This window comes from Xenopus laevis, chromosome 6L, assembly GCF_017654675.1.
Source record: "Xenopus laevis strain J_2021 chromosome 6L, Xenopus_laevis_v10.1, whole genome shotgun sequence".
Lineage (NCBI taxonomy): Eukaryota > Metazoa > Chordata > Amphibia > Anura > Pipidae > Xenopus > Xenopus laevis.
Genome location: NC_054381.1, coordinates 139,647,734 through 139,674,480, shown reverse-complemented (window position 1 = coordinate 139,674,480; position 26,747 = coordinate 139,647,734). Strand labels below are relative to the sequence as shown.

Genomic DNA, 26,747 nt, shown 5'->3' with positions numbered 1-26,747 from the left:
TTTATTTAATGTTTATATGATTTTCTAGTAGATGTATGATATAAAGATCCAAATTACAGAAATATCTGTTATCTGGAAAGCTCCAGGTCCTTGACATTCTGGATAAAAGGTCCCATGCCTGTAGTAGGATAAAATACACTGCAAGATCTTATAGTAAAAATGATGTGTTTTGAACCTGATGCTAAAAATTTTAAAAAAAACAGACCTGATTGGTTTTGTCAGAACCAAATTAATAACAGGGCAGACAGAACTGTAAATCTGGGCCACATTAGAGGAATAGGCTCTGTAATCTAAATGCAACATTTGAACATACAATTTACATTGCCAACCTGGCCCTAACAGAAAACATGAGCATGAGCACACGCCAAGACTAGTTCCAAAAGGTCAGTTACCGTACAAGTCCAGTCCAAGGCGATCAACCTGGGCAAAACCATATTTCCCTCAATGATACCCAAGCACTGAGTCCTAAATCCATTTATAAGAACATCACAGTGCTCAAAGTGGGGCTTGCTTCAGAATATGGCAGAAATGACGCCTTAAACCAAAGCTGGGTAGCCTGCCTGTGTGATAGACAACTTTTTAAAAGGACAATATCTGTTTTAAGCATACAACTAATTAAAGGAGTTGTTCAGCTTTAAATTAACATTTAGTATGATGTAGAAAAGTGATAAAAGTAGACAAATACGTGGTCACTATTTTAAAAAAAATTATTTGACCATTCTTTATTGTTTAACTCTCTATTTAATGGAGAAGGAAAGGTTAAAACGAAGTAAGGATTATCAGAAAGGTCCACCTAAATATACCAGTAAGCCCTCAAAGCAGTGCTGCTCTGAGTCCTCTGTCAAAAGAAACACAGCATTTCTTTCCTTCTATTGTGTACTCATGGGCTTCTGTATCAGACTTCCTGTTTTCAATATAAACCTCCTTGCCCCGGGCATGAGCATGCTCAGTTTGCTCCTCCTCCCCCTCCCTTCTCTACTGTAATCTGAGCCCAGAGCTATAAGTGAGCAAATAGAGTCAGGCAGGAAGTGATGTCACACCAGGCTAATACTACAGTTTCTATCCTAAACAAACAGAGAGAGCTTCCAGAGCTTTTTACTCAGGTATGGTAAAACATTCTACAGAATAAATATAGCATTCTAGCTTGCACTATTGTGACTAATCTATTGGCAATAAAATGCCTTCACAGCTTTTCTTCTCCTTTAATAAAATGTTTTATTTGACCATTATTTATCATTTAATCCTCTATTTAATAAAATATTTTATTTGACCATTCTTTATCATTTAACCCTCTATTTATGAAGAAATATTCAGTTTTGACTTTTTTTTTTCTATTTCTCCCAATTTAAAAAGAAGAACCTGAACATTCTTTTTAAGATTGATGAAATCTCAGACCTGGTAATATCCAATTCTGTCCTCTGCAAGAACGAGATGAGACAAAACCTAATGAATATTTTAACACCCGTCGATCATTTTGTGGTTGAAACACTATTGAGATAGTGGAATTTCATGAAAATGTTACGGTTTCCACTATGACATTGACTTTTCCACCAGCCCACTAACTACCACGGAAACTTTCAGACCTTTAAACATGTTTATTTTCTAGTTTGACAGAAACATTAGAAGAAAGTCAAAGCATTGGCGCTTGATAAATCGGGCCCTTTATTACAGAACACGGCAGGTGCAAATTAACAATGACCGATGGGAAAGAGAGTTTGAAAGGAATGGAAAGATTGTCACACGGGGAAACACATACAGGATATATCCTATTGCTTTAGCTGCATGTTGGATAACACCCTCATTACAGTGTTGTGGAAATACATTACTGCATTGTTCCATATAGCCAAGTATGACACATCATGGAGTTTCATGTAACTGTTCAGCCACTTGTAATGCATGACCCATATTCCCAAATGATGAGCGTGCCTCTTCCAATTCACTTGGCTAATGTTCTCCGCAACATAGAATCATTCCTCTAGGCCAGTCATGAGCAATATGGACCCTCATTAAATGCTTAAGCAAGAACATTAAATAACATTAAAGGATATTTTTTCAACATCTTCCCCTTCTTTGGCAACCACATACAGAATAAAATAATAAAGGCCAGTTAGAGAGCTGTTAAATGACACTTGGTTATGGTGGCACAACCTTCATATTTTCCAGAGCACATTGCAGCTGCTTTTCTTTGCACTTTGTACCTTGCCCCCTTTTTATGTACTAGAGCCTCATAAACTCTAGCCTGTCTAAAGTTCTAGCCTCTCTCTCTCTCTCTCTCTCTCTCTATATATATATATATAAAGTATGTATATTCGACCTTTGAAACCAGACATTTGCTTGTTCTTTTGCCTACGAATACACGTGCAAAGTGAAGCATTAAATCATTGTCTGTTGCAGCTTATAGATTGGGAGCAGAGACACCCACCAGTAATGTTGAATAATTCATGCCTGTCCCACTGCTAATCACCTCACGGATGCCACATTACTTGCAAAAGTCGTCCACAGGGGCGACAGACTACAGGAGGATCTGTTTGGCAGTAACCCTGGTTTTTATACAACCAAAACTTGCCTCCAAGTCAGGAATTCAAAAATAAGCACCTGCTTTGAGGCCACAGAGAGCAACATCCAAGGGGTAAGTGAGCAACATGTTTCTCATGAGCCACAGGTTGGGGATCACTGACCTAGACCACGGACAAAGGTGCAATAGCACTATGGGGTGCAAAAGTGAACACTTATGTCCAGTGTCTGGCTGCACTCTAGACCTTGTGTTGGTGAAAAATTTGGCACAAGTGACAGCTCCAATTACAAGATGATTAAACTAGACCAGGAACAAGAAGACAAATTTTCAGAAAAATTTTATTATTGGCTTATAGTCCCAGGAATATAAAAATATGACCAGTTAGAGCAGGGGTCCTCAACCTTTTTTATTTTTAAGCCACATTCAAGAGTAAAATAATGTTGGAGAGCAACATAAGCATGCAAAAAGTCCCTGGGGTTTCCAAACAAGGATTGTGCTTGGATATTGGTAGCTCATATGTGGACTTGAAGCCAACAGGAGGCTCTGTTTGGCAGTACATTGGGTTTTTATGCAATTAAAGTTTGCCTTTAAGCCAGGAATTCAAAAAGAAGCACCTTCTTGAAAGCCACTGGGAGCAACATCCAAGGGGTGGGAGAGCAACATGTTGCTCATGAGCTCACTGAGTTAGAGGATGCATTCCCTTGCTTGCATTATTCCTAGCTGCAAGATTCCTGTAATGACCATCTGACTGGTTGCCATGGTGCCATCAATAGTTGGCTGGCAGCGGTAATCATTGGGGTGGTTGGGGTGATATGCAGGAGTGATGGGCCCTTAGCTGGAGGGGGAAGGGTGCGACCAGAGTGGAGGGGGCCTTTCCTTGAGTTTTCAGATGGACCTGCCCCCCCCCCAGTCTGAAACTGGCTCCCAAAAACAAAGAACCATTCCTATAGGCCAGTATATGGGTTCTCATATATTAAAGCACTTAAATTAAAGGGTTCTCACCCGTTCTTTGTTAACCATTTTATTTATATTTACTGTACAAGTCTTTCCAGAGCATTTGGCACCTTTCAACCCTTACAAACATCTGCATTTGATTATTTGTAGTATTAAGAATATTAAAAAACTAACCATGTGCCATCAACTTAAGAGCGCCCAATGGCAGGTGAGCACCAAAGAGGGGCTGCAATGTGCAGAAACATGTGGAGACATAACCTTCTTGCTGAGAATAAGCAGAAAGGGCAAGAAGTGCCTTTTTAAGAATTCCATTAGCAAATGAGTGTGATAGATCTCACACCCAACTGTTGTTAGGAGACGTTACTCAGGGGCCAGTTTCACTGCTGGTTCTGCATCACCAACAATGGCTGTGTTGGAAAACACAAAAATTAAAAATTTAGGGACAATGAAAATCTCATGAACTTCAGTTATTAGTATTGTCCCTGCCACCAGAATAAAGTGAATATCATACATGAAAAAATGAAATCTCTGGACATATGAGGCCAATTAAGTCAACGGTTTGTTTATGCAGCAGTAGAAAGTCGTTAAAGTGCAGTTATATTATTATTTGCAGATGATCCACAATTAAATTCCTTTCTCAAAGCCACAAAAAGTCATAAACGGATGTCTTTGTTTCATGGTGCAGCATTATATGAGAAGTATAAGATGCCAGAACCAGTACATATATTTCTAAACCCAGCAGGGCAGTTCTCTTGCCCCTAAAAGTGACATCACGACCCTCCTTTTCTGTGGATTTACTTTTAATCCCCACTTTGAGAGTTTGTGTAACATTCCTTCTCTCTGACATTGACTTGCTGTTGTTTAGCATCACTTGTCCTCATTTCCACCAGTGTTTCCATGTGTTTGTTGGATAAACTCACTGAGTGAGAAGCAGATCCCCAGATTTCTCTCTGTGAAAGATAGCCATCCGATAAAATCCAATAAAATTATCAATCCTTAATCTACCTAGCACCGGTATTGGTCCCGTTATCTGGAAACCCATTATCCATAAAGTACTACGGAAAGGCCGTCTCCCATAGACTCCATTTTATGCAAATAATCCAAATTTTTAAAAACGACTTCCTTTTTCTATGTAATAATAAAACAGGACCTTGTACTTGTTCCCAACTAAGATATAATTAATCCTTATTGGAACCAAAGCCAGCTGTGAGGCGCATAGACTTCAACGGGAGAAAAAACTTTGCGCGTCAAAAAAAATTCACCACGTGTCAAAAAATATTTCTCGCCCATAGACTTTAATGTATTTCAGAGAATTTTTGCCGGCGGCAAATTTTTGGTGAAGCAAATTTGCCCATCCCTATTTTCTAGTAGACTCAAGGTATGCAGATACAAATTACGGAAATATCCATTGTCCAAAAAACGACATGTCCTGAGCATTCTGGATAACAGGTCCCATACATGTAATGCTAAATTTATGATATCTTCGGTATCTTCATCACCGTCATTTATTTATATAGTCATAGATTATGAAGCAAAATCTGTAAAGACTCAAACATCTAAACAAAGCTGAAAAGTATCCCTGATGTCTTGTCTATTCTTGCGCTGCTATTGGGTGTGTATCAGATTATTATTCTACATCGTCAGGACATTGCTTTTAGTGATTAATTATGGATGATTTATTACTTTATTAGCATGGTTATTTCTAAGAAAATGATAGCCTGGGGACTTCTAATATAAATTCTCTGGAATTCTCTATATATCACATTTAAAAGAAGGTAATGTCTTCCATTCTAGCCAATGAACAATAAAGTATCATGTATTTATTATATAATGTATTGTCTGTACAAAACCTTTCTTGGCTGAAATTATAGAGGATTGGACATTCTGCAACCTGACTGTCCTTATAATAGAACAAGCCTTTCCTATGCTGATGGTTGAAGCTCCTTTCCTCCAGTCTGCTTGGAAGTCCTCTTGGCATCTGTGCCATCCTATAGAAACAAAGACTGAATAAGCTATTGAAATAGACATTATTATTAGCATTATTTTCATTAAATGGGTGGTTTACCTTTAATTGATGTTTAGTACTGTATGTTATAGAATGGCCAATTCTAAGCAATTTTCAATTGGTCTTCATTATTTATTTGCCTTCTTTTCTGTTTCCAGCTTTCAAATGGGGGTCAATGACCCCATCTAAAGAAAAAATGCTCTGTAAGGCTACAAATGTATTGTTATGGCTACTTTATGTTACTCATCTATTCAGGCCTCTCCTGTTCATATTCCAGTCTCTTATTTAAATCAATGCTAGGTTGCTAGGCTAAATTGGACCCTAGCAACCAGATTGCTGAAATTGCAAACTGGATACTACTCTGATGTACCTGTATCTGTTTACTTCTTGGCCACTGGATACCTTTTGTTTTTGTATTATCTTTATTTTTGCAATGCTTTGTTTGAAAAAATATTTTCTTGGAAAATCTCAATAAAAAGAAAGATAAAAAAGAAATTGCAAACTGGAGAGCTGTTAAAAATAATAAAAATAATAATAAAAAGCTAAATAACTTAAAAACCACAAATAATAAAAAATGGAAACCAATTGCAAATTGTCTCAGAATATCACTCTCTACACAGACCCCCTGCTTCTGGGCCCCCCTGCCTCTGCCACAACCCCCCTAAAGGCCTCAGTTGCAACCCCCCTCTGGCTGGGCCCTGCTCGTACCTGTTCTGTATTTGAGCCCACGATCAGGCCAGAGGAGGAGGTGAGATCAGGCACAGTGTGGGCCATAGACAGGTGTGGGTCTGGGTTAGTGGGGCCCATAAAGGCTGGGGCCTACCAGGTTTTTACCCAGTGTTCCTCCAGCCCAGTCCAACCCTCTCTACATCATACTAAAGATTAACTGAAAGGTGTGAAATGTGTAAAAGCAATTTAAAAAAGAAAAAATGTCCCCCCTGCTTTGTATTGGATTTGCAAAAATGTCTATTTATTCATCAACATTTGTTATTGTTAACAATTAGAACCACATAGTAAACATGTCTATAATACCAGGAACATTAACCTGTATATCCTGTAAATCATTTCCTTATAAAAGGTGCTTTGTGATGTCATCAGTTATATACGAGTGCTCACATGACTCGGTGAAACTTGTGTATTATCATAAACAATATAAGGACATTAGAAGTCACTTGAGAGTTCCTTGACCAATAGGAAAGCATTTGTCCTCATATTAAAGGGATACTGTCATAGGAAAAAAAAAATTTCCAAAATAAATCAGTTAATAGATCCAGCAGAATTCTGCACTGAAATCCATTTCTCAAAAGAGCAAACAAATTTTTTTTATATTCAATTTTGAAATCTGACATGGGGCTAGACATATTGTCAGTTTCCCAGCTGCCCCCAGTCATGTGACTTGTGCTCTGATAAACTTCAATCACTCTTTACTGCTGTACTGCAAGTTGGAGTGATATCACCCCCCTCCCTTTTCCCCCCAGCAGCCAAACAAAAGAACAATGGGAAGGTAACCAGATAGCAGCTCCCTAACACAAGATAACAGCTGCCTGGTAGATCTAAGAACAGCACTCAATAGTAAAAACCCATGTCCCACTGAGACACATTCAGTTGAGAAGGAAAAACAGCAGCCTGCCAGAAAGCATTTCTCTCCTAAAGTGCAGGCACAAGTCACATGACCAGGGGCAGCTGGGAAATTGACAATATGTCTAGCCCCATGTCAGATTTTAAAATTGACTATAAAAAAAATCTGTTTGCTCTTTTGAGAAATGGATTTCAGTGCAGAATTCTTCTGGAGTAGCACTATAGACTGATGCGTTTTGAAAAAAACATGTTTTCCGATGACAGGATCCCTTTAAAGGAGTAGTTCACCTTTAGGGTGGTGGCACAATTGGCTACTCTGAGAGATTAGTCACCTAGCGACAAATCGCCTCTTCTTCGGGTGACTAATCTCCCCTAAATGCCTTCCTGCCGGCTAAAATGTCACCGGTGGGATGGCACTCAGAAGCCAGCAGGAAGGCATTGCGGGGAGATAAGTTGTCCGAAGAAGAGGCGATTTGTCGCTGGGTGACTAATTTTCTCAAGTAGCCACGTGTGCCACCACCCTACAATTAACTTTTAGTATGATGTAGACAGTGGTATTCTGAGGCAATTTGCAATTAGTCTTCCTCTTTTAACATTTTTCTTAATTCTAGCTTGACACAGCAATTGTTTTTTTTCCCGGCTGGAATCAGTGACCCTCCACTGAAGCCTGAAAAATGGTAGAAGAGGAAGGCAAACAACTCAATATCAACTACATGCATAAAGTTGATCTTCACATTCTATAACATACTGAAGGTTAATGTAAAGGTGGACCACCCCCTTTAATACCCTCATCTCTTACAATAGGAGGGACTATATTTTCTCTGTGTATTTATCTATATGTAAGCAGGCATTTGAAACATCTGAGTGCTGGAATTAATGGGAAGCAGCATAGCAGTGCTAAGGGTATCAGTGCAGTGTAAAATGATACTTTCTTGGAAGAACAATTATAAAGATTGTGCCTACATTCCATAAACCTGCACTCATAGTCACTGTCAGCCAGGAGAGAATCTGTAAGATGCTCAGACACATAAAACGACTTCCTTTTTCCTGTAATAATAAAACAGTAACTTGTACTTGATCCAAACTAAGATATAATTAATCCTTATTGGAAGCAAATATTGGAAGCAAAACCAGCCTATTGGGTTTACTTTGTTTACATGACTTTCTAGTAGATTTAAGGTATGGAGATCCAAATTACGGAAAGATCCGTTATCCGGAAAACCCCAGGTCCCAAGCATTTTGGATAACAGGTCCCATACCTGTAATAATATAAGGCAGTAATTATATTTTAGTATCAGGTGTTTGCTTCCAGGAAGCAGCCAGGCAAAACCAGAATCCTTGGAGCCTGGGTTTTTCCGGATTCCTTAATTTGACTAAAATAAGATTTAAACATGAGTTAAACCCAGTAGGATTGTTTGCCCTCAATAAGGGTTAATTATAATTTATTTTTGATCAAGTACAAAGCACAGATAAAAAGGAAATCACTTTTAAAAAATCTGGATTATTTGGATATAATGGAGTCTATGGGAGACGGACTTTCCATTATTTGGAGCTTTCTGGATAACAGGTTTCTGGATAATGGATCCCATACCTGTACAGGTATAGGATGCATTATCCGGACACCTGCTGATAAAGAAAAAATCTTGTTATTCACAAATGTCCGAATTACGGAAAGGACATCTCCTATAGACTCTATTGTAATCAAATTTTTACAAATAATGTCCTGTGTCTCTATAATAATAAAACAGAATCTTGTACTTGCTCCTAACTAAGATATAATTAATCCTTACTTACTTAAAGCGATCCTATTGAGTTTAATGAATGTTTAAAGGGAAAGTCAACTAAAAAATTTATTTTTTGTCTAACGAAAGAAAGCTGAATTTTAAGCAACTTTGCATTAAATATTCATAAAAAAAATTATATGTTGTGTATATGCATTGCTATTGAAAGCAGTATTTGTCTGTCCCTTTCTATTCTCTGTCCTGATGGCTCAGACTGTTGATACAATGTAAGACAAAGCAGCGGATTAACAGACCTGTCTATGCTGAAGACTTTTGCAACATTGTTTAGGGCAGAGACACACGGTCAGATTTGGGTGACTAATCTCCCCGAACAGCCTTCCCCGACCTTCTCTCCTTCTAGAAAGATTCGCTGGCGAGATGGCACTCGGAGTGCTTCATTTTCAGAAGTGGCCCAAAGTTGCCTCATGAGGAATCTTCAGGCGACTTCGGAAAACGAAGCACTCCAAGTGCCATCCCGCCGAAGATTTTCATTTTAGCCGGCGTGAATGCAGGGGAAGGCTGTTCGGGGAGATTAGTCGCCCCACGAAGAAGAGGAGATTTGCGCCGGGCGATTAATCTCCCCAAATCTGACCACGTGTATCTGTCTTTAAAAAGTAACAACCAGGAGATAAGCAAATGCTGCATTCAATAGCAATTGATTTTACAAATAATGTTAAAAGCACTTTTTAACACATGTATAGTGGAAAGTTGATTAGAATTATGTTTTGTTTTATTAGGCAAGTTTTTATTTTGGGGTTGCCCTTTAAATTATTTTTTAGTAGACATCTAGTACAGCCATCCAAATTACATAAAAATATCCGGAAAAACCCAGGTCCCCAGCATTCTGGAAAACAAGTCTTATACCTATATTTGGCCTCAATAATATATATGACTCACAGCCTGTCCAGTGTCTTTATTATCATCTCTGCTCATCCTTTTGGTTTAATCTGTCCCTGAGCATATGGAACAGAGACAGCAAATTACATAGAAAAAGTTGGACGGACGATTAGCCACTACCAAAAGCAGTGAAGGCTAAACACACCTGTATAAGAAACAACTCATAAACCCTGTGTTATAAATCTGTATGTATTGAATTTAGAGCTTAAGAGAAATCCCACCTGCTCAGTTATCCGGAGCGTAATGGATGGGAATGACTGTCACTACTCAGGACAGTCAAAGTGAAGTCTCTGAGGCTGGACACAGCCTTCCCCAGGATTCTAAAGGTCTCCAGAGTGTCTGACAGCTCCATCTCTTGCTTTGTATGACATAATCATTTTAATAGTATCCAGACCATGAACATGTGGGAACGGCAGAAAATCAGGCCAGTATTTGGAAATGTTGGACAGCTCTATCCCTGCTAATGGAGAGAGGGCTGGAAGGGATATCAAAGCAATGAAGCTGGGAAGCAAACTCTGCTTGTCTTCCGTTGTAATTTTATGGGATTTAGTGATACATTTATACCTCTACAAGTATGGGATCCGTTATCCAGAATCCCACTATCCAGAATATTCCAAATTATGGGAAGGCTGTCTCCCTTAGATTCCATTTTAAGCCAATATTTTTTTTCCTTTTTCTCTGTAATAATAAAACAGTACCTTGTACTTGATCTTAACTAAGATATACAGTAAATAATCCTTATTGGAAGCAAAATAATCCTGTTGGATGTATTTAATGTTTAAATTATGTTTTATTAGACTTCAGGTATGGGGAACCAAATTACAAAAACATCCCTTTATCTGGAAAACCCCAGGTCCCAAGTAGGGCCCCCATCAGGGCGGCACAGGGGGTACAGCTGTACCGGGCCAGGACCTAAAGGGGGGCCCGGCTATGCTGCAAAGTTCATGCGCCGCCAAAGACACGAAGACGTGCAGAAGACCCAAAGCTGTGCTGAAGACCTGAAGGCGTGCCGGAAAGACTCTAAGTCGCACCGAAGACCCAAAGCCATGCCAAAAAAACTCGAAGTTGAAGTCCTGAAGCCATGAAAAGACCCGAAAGCTACAAAAAGACCCAAAGCTATGAAAGGAGCCAAAGGAAACCGAAGAAGCTGAAGAAGAACCTAAGGTAAATTCCACTGAATACCAATGTTTTTTTATTGAACCCTCTGGCCACCAATGATTCTTTTAAATATTCTATGGGGCCCCTGACCACCAATGTGTTTGTAAAAACTTTTATGGGGGGGCCCTGGTGCATTTTTTTTTAAATTATAGGGGGGGGATTTTTTTAAACTTGTAGAGGACCCTGACCAACAAGGATTTTTTTAAAAAACTTTTATGGGGGCCTTGGCGCCAATAGTTTTTTTTTTTAACTTATAGGGAGGACCCTGACCACCAATGATTTTTTTCAACTTGTAAGGGGGCCCTTAAAAAAACTTTATGTGGAACCCCGGCCTCCAATTTTTTTTTTAATTATAAGGGGGCCCTGACTACCAATGGCTTTTTATAACTTGTGGGTGACGGGGTTTACCGTTTTTAGCGCTGGTGGTTGTGTGGACTTTTATTGTGTTGTGGGGTGGGCGGGATCTGGGGTGGGCCGAGACCAGGGGGCATTCAGAAAAAATCATTCTGCAGAACAGGTCTTATACCCATAACTTACTCATGTACATTTCCCAATGTTAAATTCATAACATAGAGGATTTTAGAATTCAAAATAAAGTCTTTCAAATTTAAGGAATCTCATAATCCAATTAATGAACACTTTGGACTATGGCATTTATAGAAATCTATCCGCAGCTAAATAAATAAATATAGAATTGTGGTCCAAGCACCTCTTTTAGCCTGTCAAAGCACCATAATGGACAGACGGGCAGGGCAGCCATCAGGGGGGGACAGGGGGGAGAGTTGTAGGGGCCCTGAGGGTAAGGGGGGCCCGGCCACGCCACACTTGCTTGATTAGCCGGGCCCCCATCTTTCTGAGAGCTGCTGACTTCAGGAAGGCATGGACGTTTAAGGGGCCCTGGCCACCAATTTTCTTATAATGTGGGGGGGCCCTGACCACCAATTTTTTTTTCTCATGTGGGGTCCTAGCCACCAATATTTTTTTAATGGGGGGGCCCTGGCCACAAATGTTTTTTTATGGGGGGCCTTGACCACCAATATCTTTTTATTTTTTATTAACATGTGGGAACCCTAGCCACCAATATTTTTTTTGTTTTTTACTGTGTGGTGGGGGGCGGACCTGTGGGGTGGGGAGGGAGGGCCTGTAGGTGCAGCCCAGGGGGCCAGGGAAATTTTGTCGTGTGAGGCCCTGTGATTTCTGATGGCGGTCTTGGACACGGGCATGGATCAGTGACAGAAGTGAACATTTTGGTGCCAAGGTCCATGGGACACTTTTCATTTGCTAGTATTAGGGGCAATGTAAGGCTAAGAGGGGCCACCAGACTCTTACCTGGTTGCTAGGGTACTATTACCTTGGTAACCAAGCAGTGGTTTGAAGGGCATACCATACTGAGAGATGAAAAGGAGAGAGTCTGAAATTAAAGGTATCTGTCAGATACAATTAAAAAAATCAGTATTAGGACTCATCTGCTTCCTGGTTGCCAGGGGCAGGAATTCCAAATTTGGGGAGGAGAATAGCAGGGGTGAAAACATTAGCTAAAAAAACACACAGAGTCCAACTGCAAATTATCTGAGAATATCACTCTGCAATTCTGCACGAAGTTAAATGAGTTTTAAGGAGATTTTTTCCCTATGAAGAAGTCACTCAAAGGAGAGTTCACCCAGAAACCTACAGACATAGTTGCAGCTCCGGGCTGATTTTAGCTTTGCAAGTCCTTTATTATGAATATCAAACGGCTCAAGGGGCGGCGACTCTCCCAGTTGCACTCTGAAGCCCACCTCAGTTGTTGGCAGTGGCACTTACAGTCCGCCTGTGCGCTGTACCCAGTGACTGGCTCAAATGGCTGGAGGGGCGGGTCTTCCCTTGGCTTTCCCGAGGGGGCAATGTGCCTCCTGCCTGCGCTCCAGCAACTGAAATGAGCGCACAGACAGCTGCGGATTTCTTACGACCCTTGTAGATCTCCATCCCCGACAGCAGGTAAGGGACTCATCAGCTCCCTGCAACCAGGCGATCTTACAGGGGAGAGGGGAGTCTTGTGCGTAACAGAGGGTCAGGGCGCACTGGATAGTGGAGTTGGAGAGGATCTGTGCGCAATGGGTAGTGCGCTCCATGATCAGACTCTGTCTTTGCTCTTATCTAAACTTTATTAACTTCCTATTACATTTGCTTGTGTGGTGAGTAGTGCACTGGGTACCCATTAGGTGGCACTGGCAGTGGGTAACATGCACATCATATGTACTGTACTCTTTCTCTGGTTTTCAGAATCATGGATACACTTGCATTAGTGAGAGCAAGTTCATATCCTTGTTTGAGTTACATATTCCATTGGAATGAAAACTCTGCACATGGTTGTAGAAGGTGGGGTGCTGTTTTTAACTTTTAAAACTTGTATCTATTGTCTGCCCCAGTGGAGCTCATTTAAAAACACTGTGCAAATTTGCACATGGGCAGTAACCCATAGCAACCAATCAGTGACTGGCTTTTTTCAGCCAGCTGCAGGTTGAACAATGAAAGTAAACATTTGATTGGCTGCCATGGGTTACTGCCCAGGTGAAAATTTGCCCAATGTTTATAAATGAGCCCCATTTGACCAACAGAATCACATTACAGATGCTACAGTAAAGTAAAGTATAGTATAGTGTACACCCTCTATCTGCTATTTATTCACCATTTGGCAAACTAAACCAGATCCCAGCCCTGGACACAAAGCAGGTGTGTATGAATATGTATTAATGTATAGAAATCATGGTGTTTATTTATTTAAAAGGGTGGTTCGCCTTTTAGTTAACTTTTAGTATGTTATAGAATGGGTTTTCCGTTCGTCTTCGTTTTTTCTTTTTTCTTTTTTTTTAATTATTTGCCTTCTTCTTCTGACTCTATCAAATGGGGGTCACTGACCCCATGTAAAAACAAGCAGGGCTGCTTCTGCCATGAGGCAAGGTGAAACCCTTGCCTCAGGCGGCAGCGAGCGGCCAGTTACAAGGGGCGGCAAAAAGCCGCCTCTTGTAACTTTAAGAGCCGAACTTCCGGGTTTTAACCCGGAAATTCGGCTCCGCTAATGCAAAGAGCGCTCTAGCGCTCAATGCACTAGCGATACCCTGAAACCCGCTCCACCTCAGGCAGCAGCAGCCCCAGAATCGGCGCTGAAAACAAGTCCTCTGTTAGGGTACAAATGTATTGTTATTGCTATTTTTTATTACTCATCTTTCTATTCAGACCTCTCCTATTAATTTCTAGTCTCTTATTCAAATAGGTGCATGGTTGCTAGGGTAATTTGGACCCTAGCAACCAGATTGCTGAAATTGCAAACCGGAGAGCTGCTGAATAAAAAGCTAAATAACTCAAAAACCACAACTAATACAGAATTGAAAATCAATTGCAAATTGTCTGAGGATATCACTATGTGCATCATACTAACATCTAATTTAAAGGTGAACAACCCCTTTAACCTATGACACTACCTTGTGGCTGAATTATACACCCTGGATAGGATACTGGGAGCTGTGGTTTCAACAGCCGCCGGAGAGTTATATGTTAAAAATCTCTGCTGTAAATCAAACATTTCGCCTTCTGAATCAAGTTCTGATTTACAAGCCCTTGCAAATTGGAGAGCTGCTGACTAAAAAGCTAAACATAAAATCCACGAATAATAAAAAAATGAAAACCAATATAAATTGTCTCAGAATATCACTCTCTACATCATACTAAAAGGTGATTTAAAGGTGATCAACCCCTTTAAGGAGTGATTTAAATAAGTGCAACGATTACCCAAATCCCTGGTGGTGTGTATGTACAATTTTGCTACATGCTATCAAATTTATGTTCATTCCTAGTTCCCATACGGGACATGAGCAGTCAGAGGTTCTGGCAGGCTGGTGTTTGACTAGAGGGTTCAGTTCTTTTGATATATAGTCTTTACTATACCAGTGGTGGTGGTACCTGTGGTTGGGAAGCACTACAGCACTTATATCCAGAAGTGAAACAAATTGGCAGATGTCTCATTATTCCTCCTATGTGGAACACAATAGGTTAACCCCTATCACACAGTCCCCTACACAGTTCTGGAGCATAGCACAAGTCCCTCAGTCTGCTCCCCTAGCACAAGATGAAGGGCAGGGCTGCTCTGGGAAAGTGCTGTCAGATCCAGAGCTGGACTTATACAGAAGGAGGGGAGAAACTTTGGCTCAAACCCACCGAGATCTACTTGCAGGAAGAACTGTTTCCATTACTCCAAAGTACAGAGAGAGTCTCGCTGCAGTGCAACTGGCGGTGCCGCTGGAATTGTCTGGACACTGAGATGGATCAGCCTTTTCTTTCCTGAGATAACCTCACCAATCTCACGACTCCTTGGATTTTATCACATTTTGATTCTTGGAGAACTCTGGGTGAGAGTGTCATTATGAACCCTATCCAAGTCTATAATCCAGAATCTTACAGTTGCATTGTGTTCTCTTGTTCATGTAATACAGCAAAACAACAGAAATCAACATCCACTAAAATCGAATTCATCAAATAAATCAGTCTAAGTCTTAAATAAATAACTGGCAACAGTTTGTGCCCTAAAAGATTCCAAATATAGTAAATCAGCTGCAACCCCCTCCCCTTCCTCCCTGACCATTAATTTGGAGCAGATCAGGCAAGTGGCTGCATTTTTCTTGTATTTAACAAGGATGGTTTTAGTAGGATAAAAACTTCTCTCATTCGTGGGCCAACCCTACCAGCATCCCCATCTCTCTCTACCTCTGGACATGGCCTTACTAGTCAGCGAGTCACAAGCTGCATATCCATCATAAAAATGCCTGTGAATGGGCTTTCATATGCTCAGACTGTGCCTATAGTTTGGAAAAAGCAAGACTTCCATACCAGCAGCTCTCCTTATTCATACTGGCTGCCTAAGAGGGGGGATGATTTAAAGCTGCCATATTTTTATATGCAAGTAAGAGGAACTCTCACCATAGGCAGTGAATACTGAAGAATTAATTGTAAGTCCCCAAAAGGAAACATTTGTTGTTAGTCTTCCCAAACATAAAGTTCACCATCTTCATTTGACTGCCACCCAGTTTTCCAACTGTTCAATTGGTCCTCATTATTTATTTTTTTTATAGTTTTTGGATTATTTGCCTTCATCTTCTTCTGACTCTGTCCGGCTTTCAAATGGGGGTCACTGACCCCATCTAAATAAACAAATGCTCTGTAAGGCTACAAATGTATCGTTATTGTTACTTTGTATTACTCATCTTTCTATTCGGACCCTCTGCTATTCATATTCCTGTGTCTTGTTCAAATCTGTGAGTGGTTGCTAGGATATTTTTGACTATAGCAACCAGTTTGCGGAAATTACAAGCGAGAGAGCTGCTGAATAAAAAGCTAAATAACTCAAAAACCACAAATGATAAAAATGAAAAACAATTGCAAATTGCCTCATAATATCACTTTCTACATCATACTAAAAGTTAATTTAAAGGTGAATAACCCCTACTCTTAGTCCTCAATAACCTGCTACAGCAAACTCTCAACCCAGAGATTCCTTCTCTCCAGGTTCATCACTGAGGTTCCTTGGCTCAGGTTTTGGACCAAACGGTTTGATTTTCACAGAGTTTCTTCAACTGGAAAAGATACATTTATGAAATAGGTGTTGGTTCATGGATATCTACGATGAATATACATGATTATTGCTAATGCTAATGCTCATAATCCATCATAGTTCTCTATTTGAGTGAAGGCTAGGTACAAATGGCAGCTTTTATGATTTTGGTGGCCTCCAGTTCTTGGCGTTCCTTCGATATACAGCTCAGTATGATCTGTGGGACACAAGTTGCACATACAGACTAAAACGGTTTATTACTGGTCTTCAAGCTAGTGTTGCACTACCAAGTGTAAGATCCACGACAGCTGAAGGACCCTTCGTATAGACTTTCAGCTGTTCTACAACAGTTAATGGGTGAGGACTACAGCAGAGCAGAAGTAGGAGCACAAAGCCTGATGGGGTGAAGCTGCACCTCCCTACATTCCACTACATTCTTGGAGCTTATTCTAAGACCTTTGCGGAATATATATGAGGCCACCATCTGGCTGTGAGTCATTCAAGCAATGGATCATTATGCAGTGTAAATGAGCTTCTCAAGTGCATTTCTCTTCTTTTTCTGCACAGTCTGTGAATGAACAAAAATGTTTGGGCAGCAAATTACCCGGTATCTGTACTGAGATCAAGTGAATAAAAATTGAATGGCCTTACAGAGACGGAGGGTTCTTTTTATGGCAATTACAGTGGCCATTTTCTAACTCACTGAAAATACACCCTTTGGAAAGGGATATCTTCCTTCTGTTGTATTGGGAACTGTGAAAGGCACAATGAAAAAAACCTGATTCTGGACACTGGATTAGCTGTTTTACTAGATAGATACCTTTTGAAATGACAAGTTAAAAGGGTTGTTCACCTTTAAAATAACTTTAAGTATGATTTTGAAGAGAGTGATATTCTGAGACAATTTGCTAATGGTTTTCATTTTTTCTTATTTGTGGTTAATAATAATAATTTAGCTTTTTATTCAGCAGCTCCCTAGTTTGCAATTTCAGCAGTCTGGTTGCTCGGTTCCAAACTACTCTAACAACGATGAATCCATTTGAATAAGGCACTTGAATATAAATAGACGATAGTCTGAACAAAAACCTGAGTAACAAAAAGTAGCAATAACAATACATTTGTAGCCTTACAGAGCATTTGATTTTTTGGAGATGGGGTCAGTGACCCCCATTTTATAAGCTGGAAAGATTTAGAAGACAAATAATTAAAATACTTAAAAAAAACAAATAATGCAGACCAATTGAAAAGTTGCTTAGATTTGGCCATTCTATAACACACTAAGGGGCCGATTCACTAACTTCAAGTGAAGGATTCGAAGGTAAAGAACTTCGAATTTCGACGTTTTTTTTGGGCTACTTCGACCATCAAATGGGCTACTTCGACCTTCGACTACGACTTCGAATCGAAGGATTCATAGTAAAAATCGTTTGACTATTCGACCATTCGATAGTTGAAGTACTGTCTCTTTAAAAAAAACTTCGACCCCCTAGTTCCCTAATTAACCCTCAATATTCGACCCTTAGTGAATCGGCCCCCATAAGTTAACTAGAAGGTGAACCACCCCTTTATTGGGGGGAAAGTGCCAAATGTTAGGCAACCCCCCAGTGAATTTATCTTATGCTGATAGGAGCACCGGCCCAGGGGACGAGCACCACAGATCGATCCTCTTTCTGCTTCTTCTTTCTTCATTCATGTGCGCATGCGCAGTAGTAGTCCGGTTCTATTGTACATTTAGGAATAACTATGAAATCACGGAAAATGTGTAATTATATGTAATAATAATAATGTATGTTGTATAGAATTACATTTATTCCATGTGTAGGAACAATAACACCAAAAAAATTAAAGTGTTTTAAAGTAATGGTAAAACTGATGTGTTTGCTTCAGAAACACTACTATAGTTCATATAAACAAGCTGCTGTGTAGCAATGGTGGAAATTGAAAAAAGTCTATATGGCACAGGTTGAATAGCCATCGCAGATCTATAAAAGGAACCCGGAAATCAAGCTCGGGCAGGCGCGGGTGGGTGTAGGTTGGGGAAATCCAGACCCACGCGTCACTAATTTGTATATCAAATATGAGGATACAGTTTGCTGTGTATCCATGAGTGGGTCCTACCCTACTGCTTGTCATATCAGGCTCCTCACACTCCAAGTAATGAAAAGCAGATATCTGGGCTCATTTACATAGGCATAAATTACGCAGTTGCCAAGAGCAGCTTTTGCTTTCAGTCTCTATCACACGGACTCTCTAAAATCAATTGCCGATTGGTTGCTATTGACAAACACGCCTGTGCAGTTTAGCAGCTGTGCTTGCAAATCAGCCCCATTGGTGTTGCATTGATATGCCTTTACTTTGTTTCCGTTTTGCCACAGTAAAAACACAGGATTACTAAGCAGCAGTTTGTATTCTGCAGACTGCACTGATTTTTGTGCAGGCTTATAGCATGAAATGTGGGTACATGTTGTGTTTAAGGGTAGAACTCCACGGGTGACTTTCAATGTGATAACGTCCGTTCCGTTGCGCTGAGACTAATAGCAGGCGTCATGTCGGATGTGGCGAATCTAAGGTAAGTAATAGGAATGTCGGATGTTGTCGCATCAGGACTGTCGGATGTGAGCACTGCATGTTGCGTCTTCATCTGACAGTCGTGTTGGATGCATCGGAAGCGACAACACTCCAACATTCCTATTACCTTAGATTCGGCGCATCCGACATGACACCTGCGATTAGTCTCAGCGCGTCGGAACAGACGTATGGCATTGAAAGTCACCCATGGAGTTCGAACCTAAATGCTGCCTTTCTGGTGCTACTGATTATATACTTGGGGGAAATCATTCCCTATAATGAATTGATCACTGCCCCCCTGCACTCCAGTAGGCTCACAACCTTACATTCTCTCTAAGGATGTCTGTTACCTTCTAATACTTCTAATACTTCCCCAGTGCTTGGGATGGTATGAAAGGGTTCAGCTGGCTGACTTTGCTGCCACTCCTTGGGGTTGGTTTAAAGTCACTTGGAAAATTTCTCCTGCCAAGTCTCCCGGAAGGGCTTGTAATTGTGATACAGAAAGCGAAATGTTTAATTTACAGCAGAAATTTTTAACATATAACTCTCCGGCGGCTGTTGAAAACGCAGCTCCCAGTTCCCTATCCAGGGTGTATAATTCAGCCACAAGGTAGAGTCACAGGTCGAAGGGGTTGTTCACCTTTAAATTAGATGTTAAAATGATACAGAGGGTGATATTCTCATACAATTTGCAATTGGTTTTCATTTTTTATTATTTGTAGTATTTGAGCTATTTCGTTTTTTATTCAGCAGCTCTCCAGTTTGCAGCAATCTGGTTGCTAGGGACAAAATAACCCTAGCAACCAGGGAATGATTTGAATAAGAGACTGGAATATGAATAAGAGAGGCCTGAATAGAAGGATGGGTAATACAAAATAGCAATAACAATACATTTGTAGCCTTACAGAGCATTTGTTTTTTTTAGATGGGGTCAGTGACCCTCATTTGAAAGCTGGAAAGAGTCAGAAGAAGCCAAATAATTAAAAAACTATTAAAAAAAAGTTGCTTAGAATTAGCCACATACTAAAAGTTAACTGAAAGGGGAACCACCCCTTTAAAGACTCCTTCTTTAAATGGACACTAAAATGAAAATACTGATTAGTCAAGTAAGAAAGAGTTTATTGCAGTAAGGTGTAAAGGCAACAGAGCTGAGTGAGTCTTATTTACCAACACTGGACCCTAGAGAAATGGACAGCTAAGCCAACCCAAGGCAGACATCACCAGTGATATAGAGATGCTGGGGCTGCTTCCCTGTCACTGCAGACTCTAACTCCCATATGTAATAAAAGGCACTAAGTTTGCCCAGGAGCAGTAACCCATAGCACCCAATAAGATGTTTCAGATTACCATTTGACCAGTTAATTCTACCTGCTGATTGGTTGATATGGGTTACTGCCTCATGGCAAACTTAGTGCCTTTTATTACATAATAGTAGAAAAAAAGTAGAAAATAAATTTGTTTTCTACTACTACAACACACAGCTGGGGTGCTGGTGGCAGAGCACCCGGTACCAAGGTGGAACAAGTGGAGGAGGCCAATTGAAATACCGCGAGGGGTGAGTATGGAGCGGCTACCTATATTGACCCTTTTATTACATAGATTGTTAAACAGTGGCCACAATCGTCACCAAATATATACATTTTCTGTATATCCACATTGTGGCCAATCATAAGACTAGTGGTTTTGTTCATACTGTACTTACAGTTCAGCTGATATTGGCAGGTCAAGTTTTGCTTTCTCAATTTATTTTGCGGCTTGCTGGCCTGTTTTAGAGCCCTAAATATGGTCAGGCCTGTTGATATCTGGTTGGCGCTTTATAAACCGGGAGGGTTAGATGTGGGTCTCTCCCGTTAGGTTTGCATGGGCTCCATATGTGCTGTACCTCTTGATCTCCCTGTGTATGGACAGATGTTCTAGTACCAAGAGTGTGTCTTTACAGTGGGTGGTGTATGTCTCTAATCTAATGACATTGACATGCACTGATGGTTGTCTAAATCCTTTATTTACAGGCCCTGATTTGTGGAAAGGCCACAAACGCCCACCCCTTGGGCTGCAGAATTTTAGTGGTGTCATGCCTAGGGTTGTCACCTTTTAGCCCTGTGGAGACTAGGCAGGGGGCGGGGCTGTGATTTGGAGGGGCAGACTGTGATGTGCAGGGGGCGGGCCCAGACATGGAGGGTTGGACTGTGATATCAGGGACAGGTGATTGGCGATTGCCCAATCGCCGTTTCAATCTTAGAGAATCCTGCCCGGTTTTCCTAATTTGGAAAAACGGGCAGGCAGTTTTGACCCGGGCAGCCCTGTAAAATAATTTTGTGCACACATTATAAACTTGTGTGCGCATTTTTTAAAACTCTTTGCACAGGTCATAATAAATGCAAAATGTTTGTTTTAACATGTGCTGGCCTCAACATTTGTGTACGCACACCTTTGAGGCAAAATTGTCCCACCCCCAAATAAAATACGGGCGCTGCATATACAAGTAGCACTCTATTAATATTGATATACACACATATATTTGACTGTGTGATACACTGATACAATGTACTTTTTTGAATGTAGGAGGGAAATAATGCCATGCACCTCTTTCTGCTGTGTTTTCAGAGATGAGCCTCATTCATTCCTGCTTCCTTGCCCTCTTGTTGTTCCTGGGTGTGGATGGCAGAGAGAAGCGACAGTCAGCAGCTGTCACAGCCCGAAGAAATGAAATTGATAGTCAAGCAGCCTTCCTCAGTAAGTGAATGGGACTACGAATTGGTCACTAGGGGTGGAATTATCCTAGTTTGGACTAATAAAGTTCTTTGTAGATGGTACCTAGGTTGATACTGATCTTGGATCCCCAACACTGGGGTTCACAGTAGAAAGCCATTGAGCCAATGCTATACGAGCACAGGTATCAACCTTGTGAGTTCAAGCTTTTGTATTGCAGCACAAGTGCAGTGATTTAGAAATGCATTGCATAGTCACCCACCACTGGTGAAGCCACAGAATGGCAACATGGACAACTTGTTAGGCCTGAAATATTGTTATTCATGGTATTTCAAAGGTGCTACTGGCTTGAATGCAAATACATAAATACTGCTATCTTAATCTTGGGTAAGCATGGAGTCAATATGTATTCTGTTAATCTTACTAACTGAAAGAAAGCAAAGTTATCCATAAAAGCAGTGACACTTATTCAGAAGATCGAAGGCATTGGAGCATAATAACGTGGCATCTTCAGATGCTAAATAGCAGCCTGTATCCTTATTTCCTAGACTTGATGGCTTGATGTGGCCTGAAAAGGAGCTTTTAGATGCCAAGAGCCACCAGCATGCAGGTTTATAAAATCATGGCCAAAACTCTGCAATATGCATACACCATGAAGAAGGTAGAAGACAGTTGAGGAGACAGGAAGCCAAACCTACAAGAGCCTGACAACCTAATAAAATATTGCTGTTCCAGGAAAACCTTAGTATGATTTGAAGTGAAACATTGACATTGAATCCTGTGGCTAAATGATGCTTCATAGCAATTACATTTTTAGAAAGTGTGTAAGATTTTTAGTTATAAAGTCTGACTCATGCCTTGTAGCCTGTTCTGTTTCACAAAGAGCTCTTTCTAGTAAAATCAGCCTTCTTCCAAAATAAACCCCACTGACACTGAAAGGTCTTCTTGTTTTGCAGATGAACATATGGCTTTTATACGGTGGAGCTCAATTGAGAGTTAATTTCTAAGGACAAAACTAACTTTTTTTGGGGGGATCTTCCTTTGTCAGGTCATTAAGTGATAGATTTATAACAGTTCTTGATGCCCACAAAAACGTTGCCATTATCTCTGCCCAAAGAAGACATTTCTGGTGACAGTACAGTGGCAGGAATCACATTTTAACCGAATAATCTAATGTTTGAGGAGAACCACTGTGCTATTAATGCAATGCTGGATCTGCATTACACAGAGAACAGAAATGTTTGCCAGACGTCTAATGTATCTTCCTTTTTAGGAGTTACTTGATTCACCGTAATTGCAGGAACAAGATTCAGAAAACTGGTTGAGACAGACCTGGTTTGTTTTTAGAGGAGGGTCTTTAGAGGTTTGTTTCAATGATGTACCATTGTAAAGATCTTGATCTATAGAAGTCTTGGAGATAGGATTAAGAAAAAATTTGCTAATTTACCAAAAAATTTGTGAAACGGCAAAAAATTTGCCAAATGCATTGAAGTCAATGATCGTCAAAATCATTTTGAAGTGAGTGACAATTTTTTTATGCGTGGCTATTTTGTCCAAATGCATTAAGGTCAATGGACGCCCGAATAATTCGCGTCAATTTTTATGCGCGTGACTATTGTGGCACACAAATTTTTTTTTGTCGCCACAGATTTTTCAATGGCAAATTTTCGCCTATGTTTTTGTGATTTTATTCGCTGGTGGCAAAACGAGGAAATACGCTGCGAATCCATGTCTGGCTAATGTATTCACCCATCACTACTGATGAAGGATAAAGAAGGTAGAAGCTCAATGGGTGAAGGCAGAGACACAAATATATGGTATACATGTTAGGAAGGTATTTGTTACCAAGCAATGCCACTTGAAATTAGAGGGGTCAACCAGAAGGCATAATAAAGATATAGACCTGATGGTGGAATGTCATTTAGAAGGAGGATAACATTGATCAAGGTTATAATTATAGGGCAACAGATCTGAAACCCAATTACATTAAAGGTGTGGTTCACCTTTTAGTACATTATAGAATGCAACTTTTCAATTGGCCTTCATTGTTTCTTTTTTATAGATTTTGAGTTATTCCTTCTTCTTCTGACTCTTTCCAGCCTTCAAATGGGGATCACTGACCCCATATAAAAACAAGTGCTCTGTAGCAGGGCTACAAATATTTTCTTGGTGTAGATGTCCTGGTCATGTGGAAGGCAATAGACTACAAAAAATATTGTGGCAGCAACCTCTCTGAGTGCTAAATTCACTTGTACCTCTTGAGGTGGCGCAGGTGATGACTGAAACCCTCATTGGAGTCAATGGGTGTTTTTCAGTTTTTTTTCCCAGTGCAACAAAACTCATTTCTTGCAAACTCATGAAGAAATTCTTATAAAAGCACTGGCATCTTTTCATGCATTTGCTTTTTTCCCAGCAAAACAAAACTCATGGCAAATATCTACTGCAAATTTGTGCAAGTATTTGCTGCTAGTGAAAACCTAAATGTTGCCGGATAACTGTACCAGGTGCACAAGTATGCTCCTTCCTAGTGACAGATACTTGTGTGTGGTTTTAGCATTTGGAAGCCCATCCAAACAATTTTGCTTAACTTCTCTTGGCCTCTAAATACAGTGAGAAAGTAATTGTCTTAGAAGGCGCAGAACATGGAGCTGTGGAAGAAAATCTGTACTGAATTGTGTCTTAATTCAGCTTTGTTCAATATAACCTTCCCCAAGTAGCCTGCTTCAGTGAAAGGGACACATTTGTTGGATCAAATGTTAAAAAGCAGTTTTGTAACAGGAAATATTTCATCCTAATGTATTAGTTCATTAAAAAAGGTTTTTTTCAGTTGGTTTCCATGATCCTTGTGAAACAAGGTCATTTCCCGCTGGAATGTACAGCCAGAGTGGAAACACGCTAGACAAAGAGAGATAACTTATTTTTTTTATTAAAAGTACATAAATGAACTTCAGCCTTCCCCATATTTTAGCGGTCAACCATAATCTGGTTTTTCATCTCACTTTTATTATTGTTTCTTGAATCAGCATGACTCTGAAGGTTCTTGCATTCAAATTTTGAACAATTTGATAAAGGGCATAATTCCCTTTCTGACGTCTTTTGCCTTCCATTTGTGAAATGTCCTTCTTTTTCTTGGTCTCTCAGTACTTCCAAACCCATACATAGAACTCCCTGAGCCAGAAGGTACTGTAGATGAAAACTGCTGGAGAGATACTAGGATGTGCCGTTCAATAACAAATTATGGATGCCCAAGCTGCACATATCCAGACATACCTACTACAGGCTTACTACAGATAACTATAAGGTTATACTGTGTAAGGCAACATTAAGGCGTAAACAATGTGTTTTGGATATCTGCTACAACTGCTTTCTGCTTCAAGTAATTATTTACACTATAGGAATGTTATTATCGAAGCCCCTTAATCCTGCGTATCCCAATTCCTTGGGCATGACCTGGTGTAGTACATGCATCCACCCTGAGCAGCAGCTCCAGACTGAGAATCAAAATAGGCTCTGGAATTTCAGGTACACAGAGGCCCAAACAGCCCCCACCAGCCCAGTAAAAAGCGACTGCCTTTGGCAATTTACAGCAGCCCCTTTTTTTAAAAGTTAAAGTTTAAATTTGAATGTTCCTGTCTCTGGTGTTTCAGTCTGGCAGCTCAGTGATCCAGGTGCAGATTCTGATCGTTTACAATTTTGCTTTTATTTGATACATTTCTCAGCAGCATCTGTGGAATATTAGCAACTATTGTATCAATTCTATCAGCTGCCTTTAATGAAACTCAGAGATTCTGCTCAGCAGGGACAAAGATAAGAAATGTATCAACTAAATGTATCAATTTAGAACAGTTTACAGGGTCGGTGACCCCCCTCCCAAAGCTGTTTTAGAAAAACATAAGGTGAAAAATGAAATTTAACCATCAATATTAGAAAACTGATCAAAAATAGAAAGTCATTAAAAAAGTGTTTATTTCTGGTGAACTATTTGAAACCAACTGAACTGAAAAAAGTTTTGGAAGGTGAATGACCCCTTTAAGATAAGACCTGGCCAGCCCACAATCCACCCCAATCTTACCTTATTACATGCTGTATCTGCTCCATAACCCCCCTCTGGTCATCACCACATCATAAACCTGCCCCATTTATGTCATTATCACCCCATTAACTCATGGCCCAATAAATAGAGGCAATGCGTGGGTTGACCACTGATTTGCCAGGTTCGGGTTGAAATTTGGCCAACTATTGAGGGTTAGGATTGGCTACGGGTAAGATTGGGGAAGTAAATTCCTCCTCTTCTCCCAAAGATTCTGTGTCTTGGAACCAGAGGCTCACACACAAGTAGAGTACAGAACAATATGATGCAGGTATGGATTGGTTGCAGGTCCTACAATGGTAACATTTTGTGGGTTAGGGTCAGGTGCAGGTTAAGGTTTTGTGGGCTAGGTGTCAGGTGCGGGTTGAGTTTTTCCTGACCCACACATCACTAGTAGCAACACTAGTTTGGGCCTAAGTTTACTTGAAATGCCAGGGCCTGTTATGAATCCAAGTCCAGAGCTGGTCCTGAGCTTGTGCCATTAAATGATGGATAGAACTGACGGACTGAAGCAAGTATCACTCATCAGTCATACAGTATACAAATAAGGCTGAAGCCCTCCAGGAGTGTGTACAGTATTTATCAAAGGAAAGAGAGCGAGAGACATCTCCAAAAAGAAAATGGACTTTATTTATTACCCAAGCAAATTAGTCACACAATTGCAGCTAATGAGAGGGTTAAATTAAGAAGGGATGCACCGAAACCACTATTTTGGATTCGGCTGAACCCCCGAATCCTTCTCGAATCCTGAACCGAATCTGAGTCCTAATTTGCATATGCAAATTAGGGGTGGAAGGGGGAAAACATTTTTTATTTACTTGTTTTGTGACAAAAATCATGATATTTCCCTCCCTGCCATCAATTTGCATATGCAAATTCAGATTTGGTTCAGCTGGGCAGAAGGATTC

The 26,747-nt window shown here is 40.3% G+C and overlaps 1 protein-coding gene across 2 annotated transcripts in view; it reads left to right on the top strand.

Annotated features, from left to right (window-relative positions):
• The first annotated feature begins 12,717 nt into the window (after positions 1–12,717).
• Positions 12,718–26,747, top strand: part of matn2.L (matrilin 2 L homeolog) — a 53,110-nt gene continuing 39,080 nt past the window's right edge. The window contains exons 1-2 of one of the 2 annotated variants that reach the window (XM_041566563.1): positions 12,718–12,865; positions 21,645–21,773. In XM_041566563.1, coding sequence (XP_041422497.1) covers positions 21,647–21,773 — 127 coding nt within the window. In that variant the 5' untranslated portion in view covers positions 12,718–12,865; positions 21,645–21,646. The remainder of the gene's footprint in view (positions 12,866–21,644; positions 21,774–26,747) is intronic. The other variant, XM_041566562.1, reaches the window with a different exon arrangement.